Source organism: Saccopteryx bilineata, chromosome X, assembly GCF_036850765.1.
Source record: "Saccopteryx bilineata isolate mSacBil1 chromosome X, mSacBil1_pri_phased_curated, whole genome shotgun sequence".
Classification (NCBI taxonomy): domain Eukaryota; kingdom Metazoa; phylum Chordata; class Mammalia; order Chiroptera; family Emballonuridae; genus Saccopteryx; species Saccopteryx bilineata.
This window is the reverse complement of record NC_089502.1, coordinates 63,949,782-63,967,177: the sequence shown is the minus strand read 5'-3', so window position 1 is coordinate 63,967,177 and position 17,396 is coordinate 63,949,782. Positions and strand designations below refer to the sequence as shown.

General features: G+C 36.5%; 1 protein-coding gene across 2 annotated transcripts in view; it reads left to right on the top strand.

Moving 5' to 3' along the window:
• Positions 1-17,396, top strand: part of DACH2 (dachshund family transcription factor 2) — a 568,556-nt gene that overhangs the window by 474,535 nt on the left and 76,625 nt on the right. For both annotated transcript variants that reach the window (XM_066249889.1, XM_066249888.1), the window contains exon 6: positions 15,086-15,221. In XM_066249889.1, the coding sequence (XP_066105986.1) occupies positions 15,086-15,221 (136 nt within the window). The remainder of the gene's footprint in view (positions 1-15,085; positions 15,222-17,396) is intronic.

The following is a 17,396-nucleotide window of genomic DNA, read 5'->3' as shown; positions in this document are numbered from 1 at the left end:
ATTGATGAGTTTGATTTCTGACACCTTCTGTGGTGGATTTTTGTTTGTTTATTGTTTTCTTGTTGCGGTTTTTGCTTTCATTCCATTACCGCAGATCTCACCTTTAACTTGAGCTTCCTGTCTTTCAGTCATGAGTGCAGTGTGCAGAAGGCATGGCCATAATAATGACAGAGGAAAGTGTGCAAACACCATTCCCATTGCTGACGTGAGACAAAGTACACTGCATATGTTTCTGGTGTTTGAAAGTCAGTTGTGGTTTGTACATACCATACAGGACTTGTCAGAAAGACCTGAGTTCCAATTCTCATTCTGCCACATAAGAGCTGAATGACCTTGGACGTGACATGCAGCCAGCCTGAACTTGTTTCCTCATCTGCAAAATAATGGGCATAGTCATAATTGATCCTTCTGATGGCATTGGCTGTCTAAAATAAGTTGAGTAAAATATAGGTTAAAAACTGTGAAACACTGAGTAAATGTTTAAGATAATTTACAGCATTAAAATTATCACGGTAAGAATACTGTTTTCAAAGTTTTATGACTATCATATAATGAAACGAGTAATATTTTATAAGCTCGCTTTATGTCTCCTACTACGCGAACGGCCTCTCTGCACTCTCTCCATTTATCACATGAACTAGACTTACTGTGTCTGTAAAGTCATGGTGCACTTTTGGCTGGTCACAGGAAAGCAAAAAAAGACAACAGAAATGTGAAATCTGCACCAAGTAAAAGGAAAACTCTCCCAGTTTCATACCTATTCAGTGCAGTTCAATGTGGGCTCACGCACAGATTTTTAGGGCTCCTTAGGTAGCTATCCCGTGTAGCCTCTACAGACTTGTCACTGACTGATGGCCTACCAGAATGGGGTTTCTCCACCAAACTGCCGGTTTCCTTCAACTGCTTATCCCACCGAGTAATTTTATTCCTATGTGGTGGTGCTTCATTATAAATGCGCCAATATTCACGTTGCACTTTGGTTACGGATTCGAATTTAGTGAGCCACAGAACACACTGAACTTTCCCCTGTACTGTCCACATCTCGACTGGCATGGCCATGGGCTGCTCCGCTGTATATACGGTGTTACGTCATCATCTGTGCATGCACATCATCCTACAGAAACTGGGAGGGTTTTCCTTTTATTTGGTGCGGATTTCACATTTTTATCATCTGCTGTTGCTTTCCTGTGACTGGTCAGAAGTGCACCATGACTTTATGGACACACTGTATATTTTCTTTTGGTGAGGGTATATAGTATAAGGGTGTGTAAGATCAAAAGTTCTGCCTGACCAGGCGGTGGTACAGTGGATAGAGTGTCAGACTGGGATGCGGAGGACCTAGGTTCAAGACCCTAAGGTCGCCAGTTTGAGCGCGGGCTCATCTGGCTTGAGCAAAATTCACCAGCTTGGACCCAAGCTTGCTGGCTTGAGCAGGGGGTTACTCAGTCTGCTGCAGGCCTGCGGTCAAGGCACATATGAGAAAGCAATCAATGAACAACTAAGGTGTTGCAACGAACCCCATTCCTGTCTGTCTGTTCCTATTTATCCCTCTCTCTGACTCTCTGTCTCTGTAAGAAGAAAAAAAAAGATCAAAAGTTACTGTTAGAGCAACCCATTTATTTGATTCTTTATTACTTTATTTATTCAACAAATATTGTATTTTTAATATGTACATGGCATATTGGACAATGTGGGAAACAGAAAAGTAAGGCATAGTGCCTGACTTCCAGGAATCACAAACTAAATGTGAGACAAACAATACTTGTGTAAGTTGCACTAACAAGACATAGTGTAAGGGGTAGTGTAGAGAATCACCACATATATAGGAATTTAAAGGAGGGAGAGAACATACCTAGGTTAGAGAAGGGCAGGCAGGGGATCACAAAAGGCGTTAGAATGAATGGATCTGAACTGAGTCTGCAATACTGATATGATTGTGAGAGATGCACAGGGGATGAAAGAAGTGAAGGCTGAAAAAAATGTGAGATTCTGAACATTTTCCTTTAATTTTGAATTAGCTTCCAGTTTTGGGAACTTCTAAAACAATGAAGCAATTTTATAGCATAAACTTTGTGGGAAAGGAAAATAACAGTAGAAATTTGTATTAAATACTATATTTATATGTTTAAATATTAGTGTGAGTGTGATTTCTACACTCAGACTGTCCAACTAATCAGAGCTTTGTTGTGTGAATATTTGATGAGCATGTAAACCAGGAATCAGAGTTGTCTCTGAGAAAAATAATCACTCACAAGCATTATTTAGAAGATGGAATAAGTTTCCTGTGATTTAGAAACCAGCTGGATACAAGGATATGTGACGCCACAAAGAACAGGGAAACTTTATTAAGAAGCAAAGTGTGGTTTAATGGTATTTTCATACTTGCTTCAAAATGAAGACAAAATCTTCTCAATAGAAGCATGTTTATGGCTCTCCAAAAATGCATTCATTGGCCCTGTCTGGTTGGCTAACTGGTAGAGTGTTGGCCTGGCATGTGGATGTTCTGGATTTGATTTCAGGCTGGGCACACAGGAGAAGCAACCATCTGCTTTTCCACCCCTCCCTTTCCCCTTCTTTCTAAACTCTCTTCCCATTCTTTCTCTCTCTTCCCCTTCTGCAGTAGTGGCTTGATTGATTTGAGTACATTGGCCAGGGCACTGAAGATGACTCAGTAGAGCCTTCACCTCAGGTGCTAAAAATAGCTCGGATGCAAGCACGGCCCCAGATGAGCAGAACATTGTCCCCAGATGGGGGTTGCCAGGTGGATCCTGGTTGGGGTGCAGGTGGGGAGTCTGTCTATCTCCCCTCTTCTCACTTGGAAAATGAAAAAAAAGTGCATTCATTTCGTTTTCATAATGGCTATTAACTTAGACTGAATCAGCTACATTTCAGTTGACTGTTTGGGACTTTTGATAGCTTTGAGAAGAATGCAGAGCAAAGAGGCACTTGGGGATGCAGCTTTTGGCTAAAATTTGGTGTATTGGTGCTGATGATGATACAAAGGGAAAAGATAATTTTCTTCTTAAATACTCCAAATATTTTTAGCATATTAAAGCAATATAACTATATTTTATTTATTACTGATTTGTCTTTTATAAGCAAGCTTTAAAAAAATAAAGACAGAACCTTTGCAAACATGAAATTGGATGATACTTTTTAAAAGTTGGCATCTGATCACACACTTAAGTCTTGCCAAATACACAGAAACCATATTATGCTAGAGAATATTGAACCTACTTTCATATACTTATTTTGAATAAAATCAGTTGAAAACAATATATTTATTTTGTATTCCTTTTAAAAAAATTTCTCTATAAATCTGTAGAAATAGATTTTCATCAGGGGATGATAGGGAAATAAAGAAAAACAGTTTAAATAGTTATTTCAGTGAGTAGTGAGATGTTTTTAACATAGATGCCAAGTTTTGTTTTTGCTAAGATGCTGTTGTTTAATGGTAACATTATTAGTTTTAAAATAATAATTCAGAGGAAATATCATCACAAAACTTTTCTAATCAATTGACAAATCGGTGTTACTATGTTAAGTTTCCAGAACAGTTATCAGCATGATAGTAGCTATATGATACCCAAATGTAAGGGCAGAAATTTCACACCTCTAGTGATCTATATTTCAAAAGAAATTTGTTTTCATTGTGCTCCTTCACGAATAAGTTTCAAAATTCAATTTATTAGAATCTTGTATGCAGTAGGCAAACCTATATATTGAGTGTTTGTCATCTACTACTACTTGGTGGATACAGAAACTATTAAAACACAATTTTTTTCCCAGCCCTGGTCAGGTAGCTCAGTTGATTAGAGATCATCCTAATATGCCAAGCTTGCTGGTTCGACTCTCTAGTGTGGGCACATACAAGATTCAGCCAGTGAATGCATAAATAATGGAACAACAAATCAATGTTTCTCTCTCTCCTTTCTTCTGTTTCTAAAAATCAATAAACAAAACATTTTTAAAACATTTTTTTTCTATTTACATTTACATTTTTTTTATCTGAGCCTGTTGGCATTAAAAACCAGATATTTTAAATTAGTATTATGCATTGTTTTCCAAAAATATTTGAATTAAAGTCACCAGATATTTTATATTTACCATATAGAAATAAAGTGCTCTTCCAAAAAGTGAATGATTAGAAAATTTAACATTTGGTATTTAGAAGGAAGTGTCATAAGTATGAAATTTTACTTCCTTCAGACAAATCCATTATGGGAAATTTATTTCCCTTATTTAAGCCATCTAGTTTATGATATTTTGTTATGGCAGCCTGCCTTAGCTACCATAAACTAGACGACTTAAACAAGAGAAATTAATTTATCACAGTTTTAGAGGTTGGGAAGTCCAAGATCAAGGTGCTCACTGATTCTGTTCTTTCTTTTTTTTTAAAGTTTATTTATTGATATTAGCCAGAGAGGGAGGGAGGGAGGAAGGGAGGGAGGGAGGGAGGGAGAGAGAGAGAGAGAGAGAGAGAGAGAGAGAGAAAGAGATACAGAAACATCAATCTGCTCTTAAATGTGCCCTAACCAGAGATCAAACCAGCAACTTCTATGCTTCCAGCTGATGCTCTAACCCAGTGGTCCCCAACCTTTTTTTGGGCCACGGACTGGTTTAATGTCAGAAAATATTTTCACGGACCGGACTTTAGGGTGGGACAGATAAATGTATCACGTGACCGAGACAAGCATCAAGAGTGAGTCTTAGACGGATGTAACAGAGGGAATCTGGTCATTTTTTAAAAATAAAAGATCGTTCAGACTTAAATATAAATAAAACGGAAATAATGTAAGTTATTTAGTCTTTCTCTGCGGACTGGTACCAAATGGCCCACAGACTGGTACCGGTCCGCAGCCCGGGGTTTGGGGACCACTGCTCTAATCAACAAAGCATCTGGCCAGGGCTCATTCTGTTCTTGATGAGAACTCTCTTCTTGTTTGTAGATGGTCATCTTCTCACTGTGTCCTCACATCGCAAACAAAGAAAAAACAAACATTTGGGGTGGGGTTTTTTTTTGCCTTATTTTAAAGACATTAATTCTGTAATAAAGCTCCATTGTCATGATTGAATTACTGCCTAAAACTGTATCACCAAATACGATCACATTAAGTATTAGAGTTCCAACATACACGTTTTGAATAGACAAACATTCTGTCCATTGCATATACAACCTAATGTGATTATAGTGTTACATAGGCCAGCATCTCTATAGTGAAAGGGCTGTTAGTATTTCCATTAAAGAGCCCTATTTTTTGCAATTTAAAACATAGCTGCAGAAAAACCAATCTATATCAAAAGGTTGAAATACATACTAAAAGATTATTATATCCAGAAATATGTGTTTAATTTTATTAAAATTTATGAATATTCACAGAAGATGGTACCAAACTTATTAAAATCTTATTTGCATCCTTTTCTTTTTTACTTCCAAGTAAATTTTTTTATTTTTTCCCATATCATTTAAAAAGTCCCTGAAAATAACACACTGTGATATTGAAACAAGGTTTCAGAATCCTTCTAAACACCTGCTAACTTCTTCAGCAGTTTGAGTTAAACTAACGCCTATGCTTTGTCACAGATTATGAGACTGTGATCACAATTTCCTTTGGAAGCTGGTCTTTCAGTATGTGCTTTGAATATTAGGACTCTATGATAAATAGAAAATATCAAGTTAGTGAATGACTGGCTATATAAGCCATTAATTACCAGAATTTGACATTTGTGATCAAAGGGACTCAGAGCAACTATTTTAATATTTCTCTGCTTAAATTTTTCTTTCCCAAAAATAGTTCTCACTTTTTTTTTGTACTTTGTCTCTACATTTGCATTTCTTCTAATTGAGTCTACAGACAACTGATTAGGCTAATTTGTAAACAATGTTAACTCTTCATTTTAATTCAGATAAGTTGATTTGGTCTTTGTTAGCAAGCAAAAAAATTTTAACAACTAATTGAATCAGGAGAGGACATTTAAATTTTATTTAAAAAGTTTGTGTATCCATCCATATTTTTTGTTTTTCATTGATTGAATCCCTATTATGTATCAGGTCGTTTTTAAGCCTTACCATCTAACGGGGCTAGAAAAACAGAATTAATAGTTTTAAAATTCTTGATTAAAAATTTAAATAGATAACATGAACTTATATATATTATTTTGAAAACATGATTTAGCAGGTTTTGTTTTATACTCTATGAAACATGAATTATTTTGTCATTAATTTTGACTAAGAGCACGTAGATGCCATATGAAAACACCCATAGGCTTTCCTTCCCTCTCCAGTAGGTACATTAGGCATTCAATGTGTTTGAATGAATGATTGAAAACTAATGATTCATTGGATATTAAACTTTAGGGAATGTTTCCAACATAAATGACCATTGGTAATGCAAACTTTAATTACAAAACTTGAAAAGACATTGCAAGTTGGAAAAAAATGGTTTTGGTTTTGGTTGCTTTGTTTGTTTGTTGCCAGAAGCTAGTTTGGGGATATTGTTAATGCCAGACACATTGTGTTTGGTTTTGGCTCAGATCCTTTTAATGTTGACTCAGCTATTAGCATTTGTAGCTAATAAGTAATATAGCTATAAGACAACCTGGAAATTGCATCATGATCATTAGACTGGCAAGGCTATACGTCCTTCAGTTACACCACTGAATGCAGTACAAAACTGTGAGCAAAAGAGTTAAAATACCTGACTGATAGGAAAACATATTTCCTATTTGACATTTAAGTGTCTTATAATACATTTTACCCTTTATTTGTGGAAAACTGTAATTTCAGTGTGCCATAGTTTTCTCTGGTAACACATTTAATAAAATTAAGTAGGAAGCTGTTGTTTGGCTCTTTCCCAATACCATCTGATTAGCTGTGTTTTTTGTTTGCCTGAGCAGCTGGCAGTTAATGAATTGATAGGGAATGGTCACAAGGCAGTGGCATTAGCATGTGAACATCTGGTATCAAAATTAGTCTATGTAGAGCAGGGTTTTTTGTTATTATTCAAATTCACTGAAAAATCACTAGTTGAGTCTTATTTTAAATTCTCTATGGAAAGACAGAGCTATTATTATCTTTAAAAAACATGAGAGAAAAATGCACTGAGTGAGAATCAAGGGTTGTGTGTATGTATGTGTGTTTGCGTATGTTGGTGTTTGTGTGTGTGTTTTAGATGGGTGGCAGAGGTCCAAGTCCACAGTGTAATTTGGAAGCTGTGCATTTTCCCACTGAACTATTCATTCTTCCACTTGAGCAGATATTACGCCTCATTTCCTTAACCCTCTTCTAGAACAAGGTGATCACATTTGAAAAGATGAGAGGGCCCTTGCTCCAAATGTCCATAGGTCACAGATAGGGTGTGACTATGATTTCGGCCTTATTCATGGCTACATGTCCCAGCTACATCATCAATCTGCCCATTTCTTCTAAATTCATAAAAACACTGCCATATCCATGTGCATCACCAGGAATAGAATTGTAAATGGGTGATAGTGGAACATAGACTAATTCTTAAACTGATTCATAAATTTTATAAAGTGTCTTGCTTCCAATAATATTAAGAGATACCAAACTTGGAAATCAAATTCTTCCTCAGATTTAGTGGTAAACCAAGTTAGCAGCAATAGTGAACAAACTTTTTCTTCTCCTGTCCCTGGTTTTATTATTAAAGTCTGTCAGGTTAAAATGCATTCCATTTCTGCAAAACTCTGGTGACAGTACAGAAGGAACATATCAATTAAATATGAAATATCAAGACATAAATAAAAAACTTGCATTCAGATAAATATCCAAAAGCCAGTACTCAGCAGAAAAATGCCATTAAATCCTTTAGGAATTCAAAAATAGATTCTCATTTGGAAGAGTAATGATAGAGCTGAATCCCAATTAAATAAAAATAAAAAGAAATTATATATTACAAAATCCCACTGAATGCTTGAAAATATCAACATAAGAAAATATCAAAGGCAACAATTTATTATTGAGATGATAGTTATTAAAAGGCTACTCCACATGTATACATACATATGAAAACATGTTTACTATGCATGAATTAGTACTCCCTTAGCTCTGAGTTTGCAACCATAGTTCCAAGGATGGAGAGGAATGCACTGATATGAAGTAAAGGATCTCCATGAGTTGATACTTCAGTGCCAGTAAACTAAATCTCAAGTCAAACTGACTCAGATAAACCTTGTATAAAACTGAATTTTCTAAGTATTGACCTTGCTTTTTATTAAGGTCCAAATTTACTTTCAAATGGTTAGATATGATGAACATCTGCTTTGACCATTTGTGATGTCCTCTCCCCCACAAAAGGAAACAATATGATAGAAGGGATAGCATATACTAACTAATAAAAATTTATTTATATTTTTTTTGTACTTTTCTGAAGCTGGAAATGGGGAGAGACAGTCAGACAGACTCCCGCATGCGCCCGACCGGGATCCACCCGGCATGCCCACCAGGGGGCGATGCTCTGCCCACCAGGGGGCGATGCTCTGCCCCTCCGGGGCGTCGCTCTACCGCGACCAGAGCCACTCTAGTGCCTGGGGCAGAGGCCAAGGAGCCATCCCCAGCGCCCGGGCCATCCTTGCTCCAGTGGAGCCTTGGCTGCGAGAGGGGAAGAGAGAGACAGAGAGGAAGGGGGGGGGCGGGGGTGGAGAAGCAAATGCGCGCTTCTCCCATGTGCCCTGGCCGGGAATCGAATCCGGGTCCCCCGCACGCCAGGCCGACGCTCTACCGCTGAGCCAACCGCCCAGGGCAATAAAAATTTATTTAAAAAAATTTTTTAAGTGAGACAAGAGGAGATAGACAGACTCCCACATGTACCTAGACTGGGATCCACTGGGCAACTGCTGTCTGGGGCTGATGTCTGTCCATTTGAAGCCATGCTTGCAACTGAGCTATGTTTTGCACCTGAGCTAGAGGCTCCAAGGAGCCATCCTCAGTGATTGGGGCCAACATGCTCGAATCAATTGAGCCATGGCTGCTGGAAGAGAAGAGAGAGCAAGAGAGAAGATGAGAGTGAGGAGGAAAGAAGCAGATGGTCACTTCTTCTGTGTGCCCTGACTGAGCATTGAACTCTGGACATCCACACACTAGGTTGATGCTCTACTGCTGAGCCAACCAGTCAAGGCTAACAACAATTTCTATAACATATTTCATTTTAGGCATGAACCTTGAGCTACATAAGTATATGCTAGAATTTGAGGTATTATTGCAGGTAGTTTTACTAACTTCAGGGGAAAATGAAGATTTGATTGAGTAAGTATGTATCAATTTTAGAAATCTCCCTCCTCCATGACTTTGAATCTGGAGAAGAGGTTCACTATGTTTCAGATGAGCTGCAGCTGTTTTCGATGGGGCGTGGAGAAAATACATGAGGAGTAACGGGGTTATAAAACTCATAAATGCCAAAGAAAATGAAGTCATCAATGAATAAAAATAATTGGAGTTTTATACAGGGATGGCAAAAGTAGATTTACAGTTTTGAATACACAGAACAGTTTGTTCTTGTGTTATTATTTATTCTTTATTGTATTCTTTTCCATGCAAACAACTTCCTACTTTTGCCAACCCCTGTCTTAGCAATTTTCCTTTTTAAATGTCGTTATTGATTTGTTGCAAATACTGTTAACCCTGTATTTGGCAAATGGTGAGGACATTATCACTTGTGTTCTCATTTGTAATAAAACAGATTAACTTGCTGTGAAATTTTAACTAGGCTGAGACACAACAGTAGCCACCTAATGAACCAAAGCACATTGCAGTTCAGTAGCCAAATAGATGCATACTGATTACAGGGTTGAAAAATGTATCTGTTTACTTGCAAAGAAGAAAATGTTCATAGAACTATTCATTATCTTAGAAGAAATTACACATTACCAGTTCCACACGGAATTTAAAACACTCACCTAATTCTTAATCAGTATAAGGCACTGGACTCATCTAATATGGTTTACATGGTAAAAAAGTCTGACCTTGGGAATGTCTTAGGAAAGCATTAAAAATGAACTGAACTTTGAGTTTGGAACATGTAGACTCCAAAATATTCAAGCAAATATATTCATGCAAAATGTTACTGCCACTCTAAATCATGTTCTCAAAGTTTATCATTTCAACTAATATGCTGTTGACCATGTCAAAGGCTACTTGTGTTTATATTATTTTATCATATACCAATTTAAATATTTAGGGGGATCCCTTTTTATAGAATTGTATTTTTTGCATTATTCATAGAATTTTCTACTTGTGTAGAAGTTTGTACAATTTTTAAAAAATTCATGATGAGCTTTCATTTTTTTTTATAACGTATACTGGGCAAGGACAAGTATCACTGTCAGTTGGATTCTCTTGCTTTTCCAAACTTTGTCAATCGCTCAGAACTTTTTCATTTTTGTTACAGCTGCATATATTGCTGTAGGTGTGAGTTCTGTTTGCCACTGCACAGTGGTATTGTTTGTTCAGTTCTATCATTGCTCAGTAACTGCTGTAATTTGGCCCTATCGATTCAGAGATTTAGTAGAGATAAATGTAGTTCATAGAATGACATATTTTTCTGCAAATATCCAATGTTATAATTCAAAGACAAATAATGAATGGTCCACAGTTTAGGCACATATTTTGGCACAGGATAATTGAGACAATACCACAGCGAAAGGCAAATAACTAATTTAGATTTCATATATGAAATTACTTACATTGTTGTTGTTGTATATATACAGGTGTGTACCCATGCTATTTAGATAATATATTTTTAATTATGTCAGTTTGGGTTTCATAACTGATGAACTAGACTTTTCAAAAAGTAAAAGTTGTGATATAACGGCTGTCTGTTTTATACTGTTTCTCCCCATATTGTTACTCCAAATACAAATATAATTATTTTTTAAAATAACTTGATTATTTTCTTCTGCTTTGCTTATCTTTTTCTTTTCATTTTAGCCTGTACAGATAGTGTTACAGCTAGATGTTTACATGTATACTAAGAATAAATGAAATGTATATTTTTCTGTCTTTTGAAATTAATTTTGATGCTTGACAAGGTATAGAGACTTTAAAGCATAACATACATTTACAGTAGCCCCCCTTTTCCATAGGGTTCATGTTCCAAGACCCCCAGTGGATGCCTGAAATTGCAGATAGTACTTGACTCTTCATGTACTCTATTTTTCTATACATACATATGATAAAGTTTAATTTATAAATTAGGGACTGGAAGAGATGAATAACAAAGACTAATAGTAATGTAGAATAATTATAACAATATACTATAGTGAAAATTATGTGAACATGGCATTATTAAGAAAATTGGAAGTTTCTTGTACACAAGCACTGCAATACCAACACAATCAGTCTGATAGCGTAGATGGCTGCTAAGTGACTAACTGATGAATAGCACATACAGTATGGCTACATGGGGTAAAAGGGATGCTTCAAGGGCAGGACAGAGTGAGACAGTGAGATGTCATCATGCTACTCAGTAAGACACACAATTTAAAACATATGAATTGTTTATTTCTGGAACTTTCTGTTTAATATTTTCTGACTCTATAATATAATTTGAAATCAGGTATTGTAATGCCCCCAGCTTCATTCTTTTTCCTTAGGATTGCTCTAGCTATTTGAGGTTTTTTTATAGTTCCATATAAACCTGATGATTTTTTGTTCCATTTCTTTAAAAAATGACATTGGAATTTTGATGGGAATTGCATTAAATTTGTATATTGCTTTGGTTAAACTGGAAAACCACATGCAAAAAATGAAAATTGACTACAGTTTGTCCCCTTGTACTAAAATTAATTCAAAATGGATCAAAGACCTAAATATAAGACCTGAAACAATAAAGTACATAGAAGAAAACATAGGTACTAAACTCATGGACCTCGGTTATAAAGAGCACTTTAAGAATTTGATTCCAAAGGCAAGGGAAGTGAAGGCAAAGATAAATGAATGGGACCACATCAGACTAAGAAGCTTTTGCACAGCAAAGGAAACTGACAACAAAACAAACAGACAGCCAACTAAACGGGAGATGATATTTCCAAACAACAGCACAGATAAGGGCCTAATATCCAAAATATACAAAGAACTCATAAAACTCAACAACAAACAAACAAACATTCCAATAAAAAATGGGAAGAGGACATGAACAGACACATCTCCCAGGAAGAAATACAAATGGCCAACAGATATATGAAAAGATGCTCATTTTCATTAGCTATTAGAGAAATGCAAATCGAAACTACAATGAGATACCACCTCACACCTGTTAGATTGGCTGTTATCAACAAGACAGGCAATAGCAAATGTTGGAGAGGCTGTGGAGAAAAAGGAACCCTCATCCACTGTTTGTGGTAAAGTAAAGTAATACAACCACTATGGAAGAAATTATAGTGATTCCTCAAAACATTAAAAATAGAAATACCATATGACCCAGCAATCCCTCTACTGGGAATATACCCCCATAACTCAAAAACACTGGTACAGCCTGACCTGTGGTGGCGCAGTGGATAAAGTGTTGACCTGGAACACTGAGGTCACCGGTTCAAAACCCTGGGCTTGCCTGGTCAAGGCACATATGGGAGTTGATGCTTCCTGCTCCTCCCTCCTTTCTCTTTCTCTCTCTCTCTTTCTCTTTCTCTCTCTCTCTCTCTCTCTCTCTCTCTCTCATTCTAACTCTCTCTCCTCTCTAAAATGAATAAATAAATAAAAATTAAAAAACAAACAAACAAAAAAAACACTGGTACGTAAAGACACATGCAGCCCCATGTTCATTGCAGCATTGTTCACAGTGGCCAAGACATAGAAACAACCAAAAAGCCCTTCAATAGATGATTAGATAAAGAAAATGTGGTACATATACACTATGGAATACTATTCAGTCATAAGAAATGATGACATCGGATCATTTACAACAACATGGATGGACTTTGATAACCCTATACTGAGTAAAATAAGTAAATCAGAAAAAACTAAGAACTATATGATAGGTGGGACATAAAAATGAGACTCAGTGACATGGACAAGAGTGTGGTGGTTACCGGGGGTAGGGAGGGAAAGGAGGGGGTGGGGGGAGAGGAGGGGCCCAAAGAAAACCAGATAGAAGGTGACGGAAGACAATTTGACTTTGGGTGATGTGTATGCAACATAATCAAATGTCAAAATAACCTGGAGATGTTTTCTCTGAACCTATGTACCCTGATTCATTAATGTCACCCCATTAAAATTAAAAATATATATATTTTTTCTGACCATGGTGGCCCATGAGTAACTGAAACCGTGGAAAGTAAAATTGAGGAAAATGGGCAGCTAATGTGTCAGGATTTCATTAGTATACAGTAGTACAACTAATATACTCAAAGCTTCTATTCATTTCATTAAAAGTATTGAATGTTAAATGCCAAACAATAACCTAAACATTTAAAAATGAACACAATACCTTGACAACTATATCAATTTTTTATTTCTGCTGTAACAGATTATGACAAATTTAGTGACTTACTACAGTGTCCATTTATTCCCATACAGTCTGACTGACACTGGTATCCCCGAGCTAACATCAAGGTGTTGGCAGAGTTGCATTTCTTTCTGTGGCTTCCGGGAACATGTCTGTCTCCTCACCTTTTCCAGCTTCTCAAGGTCACCCACATTTTTTTGGCTCCTGGTTTTCTCCCTCCATCTTCAAAGCCAGCCCCGTTGCATCTCTCTGATCATTCTTCCGCAATCCTATCTCCCTCTGACCCTCCCTTTCTGCCTCCAGGATAACTCAGGGTAACTTCTCTACCACAGGGCTCTCAGTCACATAGGAAAAGTCTGTTTTGCCATGTAAGGCAATATATTCAGCTATTAGGAGGTAGAGTGGATGTCTTTGGGGGACCATTATTCTGCCTGCTGCGATGACAGACGTTGCAAAATGGTAACTTCTACTAATGAAATAATAGCCTTGAACAATCATGCAATTACTTTGGCTTTAAACAAAGTTTTTCTTTCAGGGATTTATATGGAAAATAAATGTGAAAATGTACAAGCACATATTTGACAGACCAATTCTTGATATTATGATGATGATGATACTGATGTTGTAATTACAGAAATTACACTCAACATTTAATGGAAGGCATTTATTATAGATGAATTAAACATTTTATAGGAAAAAAAAATTCTCTGTCCCAGCATATCTATCTCCCATTCACATTTATTACATATATGCATAAACTCTGCAATTTGGTTCTTTTATTTAGCAAATTAACTTAATGGTTGTCAGATTTATTCATCAATTTGTGGTGTAAAAGCATAATGAGAAACTTTAGAGTTTTATAACAATATTCAAAATTACAGAAATCTGAAAAGCCATAGCAGTTACTGTAGAAATATGGACAATAAATATTTTCTTTTTATTCAAATTTATCATTTCAAATTTAAAAAATCTTAACAATACTAACAAATTGATATTGCTAGGTCTTAATATTACTTTGGAAAGCCCATTGTTATGTCCTATGACTACCGAACCATTTTGTTGGCAGAATTTAACATAAATTCTTAAGGTCTGATAGCTCACAGGTATATTAAATCCATATTTTTGTCTGTGCAGAAAGACTAAACATACACCAGTTACCACAGTTACCACTATTTGTGAGTTTCATTCCAGAATTCTCAAGTGTTTCCCTTTGGGAGATTTCCTTCTGACTTAGAGAGTAGGATCACCCTCCAGGCCTTGGCATGAACTTTATATCAGTGTGAGAGTTTATAATAACAAGCTTCACCATGCACCTGTGTTTAGAATCCCTTATGGATTTTCTGGAAAAGGAAATGGCAGCTAACTTTTCTTGAGCCCCTACCACGGATCTGATGTGGCACTGAGACCTTTTACTTTCTTTTATTTTAACTCTCAAGATATTCTTTTAATGTCCTGAGAATAAAAATATATGCTTTTGTCTAAAGATATGTGTTTAAGACCAGATAGTGTGGGTGTGCATGCTTTCAGGACAAGTAAGAGGTCAACATTTCAAATGTAATGGATTCAACCAACGTGAAAATCTCAATGCAGAGATGGCATTTCCTTTTGTCCTTTTTCTTTGTCAGGAACGGATCCCAGAGAGCCCTTCTCCTGTTCCTTCTCTGGAAGAGAGTCATCGCCCCCGGAGTCAGACTTCCTCCCACCCGAGCAGCAGTGTGTCCAGCTCTCCTTCACAGATGGATCCCCATTTGGAGAGGATCGGTGAGTGTCTCCCTGAAACAAGGATTTTTTAAATTAATTTTAATGGGGTGACATTGATAAATCAGGGTACATATGTTCAGAGAAAACATCTCCAGATTATTTTGACATTTGATTATGTTTCATACCCCCCACCCAAAGTCAAATTGTCTTCTGTTACAAGGAATTTAAAGATACTCTTTCAGGAACTCCTTCATTAGGCAATAGAGAGTGGGGAAGAAGCTGGGAAAAGAGATGATGCCCTCTTTGTACAAATGGCTTTTTCAAGTGATAATTTTTTTTTATTAAGGAGATAATATGAATAACAAAATGAAACTTAAAATGGTAGAAGTTTGGTTTGACTGGTGGTGTTGCAGAGGACTGCTGTGCATAGGCCCAGAACACTGAAGGCCCTGGTCGAAAACCCCAAGGCTGGAGGGGCGGGGTCGCTGCTTGAGCTCATGATAATCACCATGATCCTAAGATCGCTGGCTTAATACCAAAGATCTCTGGCTTGAAACTCAAGGTCACTGGTTTGAGCAAGGGGTATCTGGCTTGGCTTGAGCCCCTCAGTTAAGACAGGTATGAGAAGCAATCAGTAAACAACTACAGTGACACAACTAGAAATTGATGCTTTCCCCTCTCTCTCCCTTCCTGTCTCTCTCAAAAAAATGTTAAAAGTTTGTTCTCTGGAAGGGCCTTCATTTATTGTATCACTGGATACCATGGGAATAATGTAGTAGAATTTTTATAGAGTATATACTAGTTCAATATGTTGGTATTTCACAGCTGGTGTTATACAATACACTTGTTACATACACAACATGCTTTAAAGATGGAAGATAAATTGACCTTTAGGTAGTATATCAAAACAATAAAGTAAATCAATATATGATTTGCTACAATCTCAAAATTTGGATCACAAATATTTGATATGATTTTCCCTACATTTATTTTTCTATTGACTCAGAAGTCTTGCACCATAGACACAATTTCAGAAATACTATGTTATTGTTAGTGATATGGCATATAGCAGACTTGAATCTAGCCACAGTTCTGGCACTAAATAGCTAATGAGTTTCCTTACCAAATATGAAAATAAGTGCTACTCTGCCTAATACATTGAGTTTTTGTGTGGTCAAATACAATAATATGTGAAAAAAAGCAATTCATAAATTTAAAGTGCTAAGGAAATGTGAGGGATAAACACCATTTTTTCTATGTGGCTGTGCCTTGATTGCTATCATCTTCTGCTGTGTGATCCTACTTGGGTATACAGACATTACTAAGTGCACTCATTCACTCATAACAAATTCTCATTTAGCACCTAATTATGAACCATGTGAGCCAGGTAAAATTTTGTTAATCTTCTGTACCTACAAAATTCAATTTCCTAAGAATCTATTTCATTTAGGGAAAATGAGTTCCCTTCTTCTTTTAGTCTTACTATAGGAACATTCTTGATTTGAACACTAAATGTTTACACTTCATAATAATGATTGTTTCAAGCTTCTCCAAAATAGTATGTTTTTTTGAGAGGGGGGAGGAAGAGGGAGAAGAGGCATTGAGGGATTAGGGAAGGTGTTAAGTTCTGAACTTGTGCTGGGGGAAGTGAATATAATTTCTTTCTTGTGGAAAATCTTCCAAGTCTCACTTAGTCTGTCAGCATTACATATTGTTTATGGCTTTTTAGCTTCACAATGAGTTCAGTGGAGCTTAAAGCTGGTTTCCCATTATAATGGCTACGGAACATTTTAAAATCTGGATGCCCAGGCCACATGCTAAGTATGTGATGTACCTGGTCTGGAATAGAACCTAGCAGCAGTGTTTTGTTTTGCTTTTCGGTATCACCTTTGGAGATTTTAATGTGTAGCCACAGTTAAAAACCACTGAGCTAGGTCTTGAGGTTAGTGGCCCTAAGGGAGTAAGTTTAATTTCTGGAAAAGGTGACAATAGTCTTCTAGTTTTATGTTAAGGACACAGACTACATTGTGTGCAATTGATGGGAAGGAGTCTGGGCAAGACAGCTGAGTGCTGGCTCAAAGCAGAGCACATAGAAAAATGTACTTTGTGATAGATATGTAGTAGAAGAATGGTATCTTACACTTAGAAGTAAAATCAAATATTTCCAAAGGAATCTAATATTCTAAAAAATCTTGACAACAAAGAACATTTCTAAAAAAAAAAAAAAAGATAATT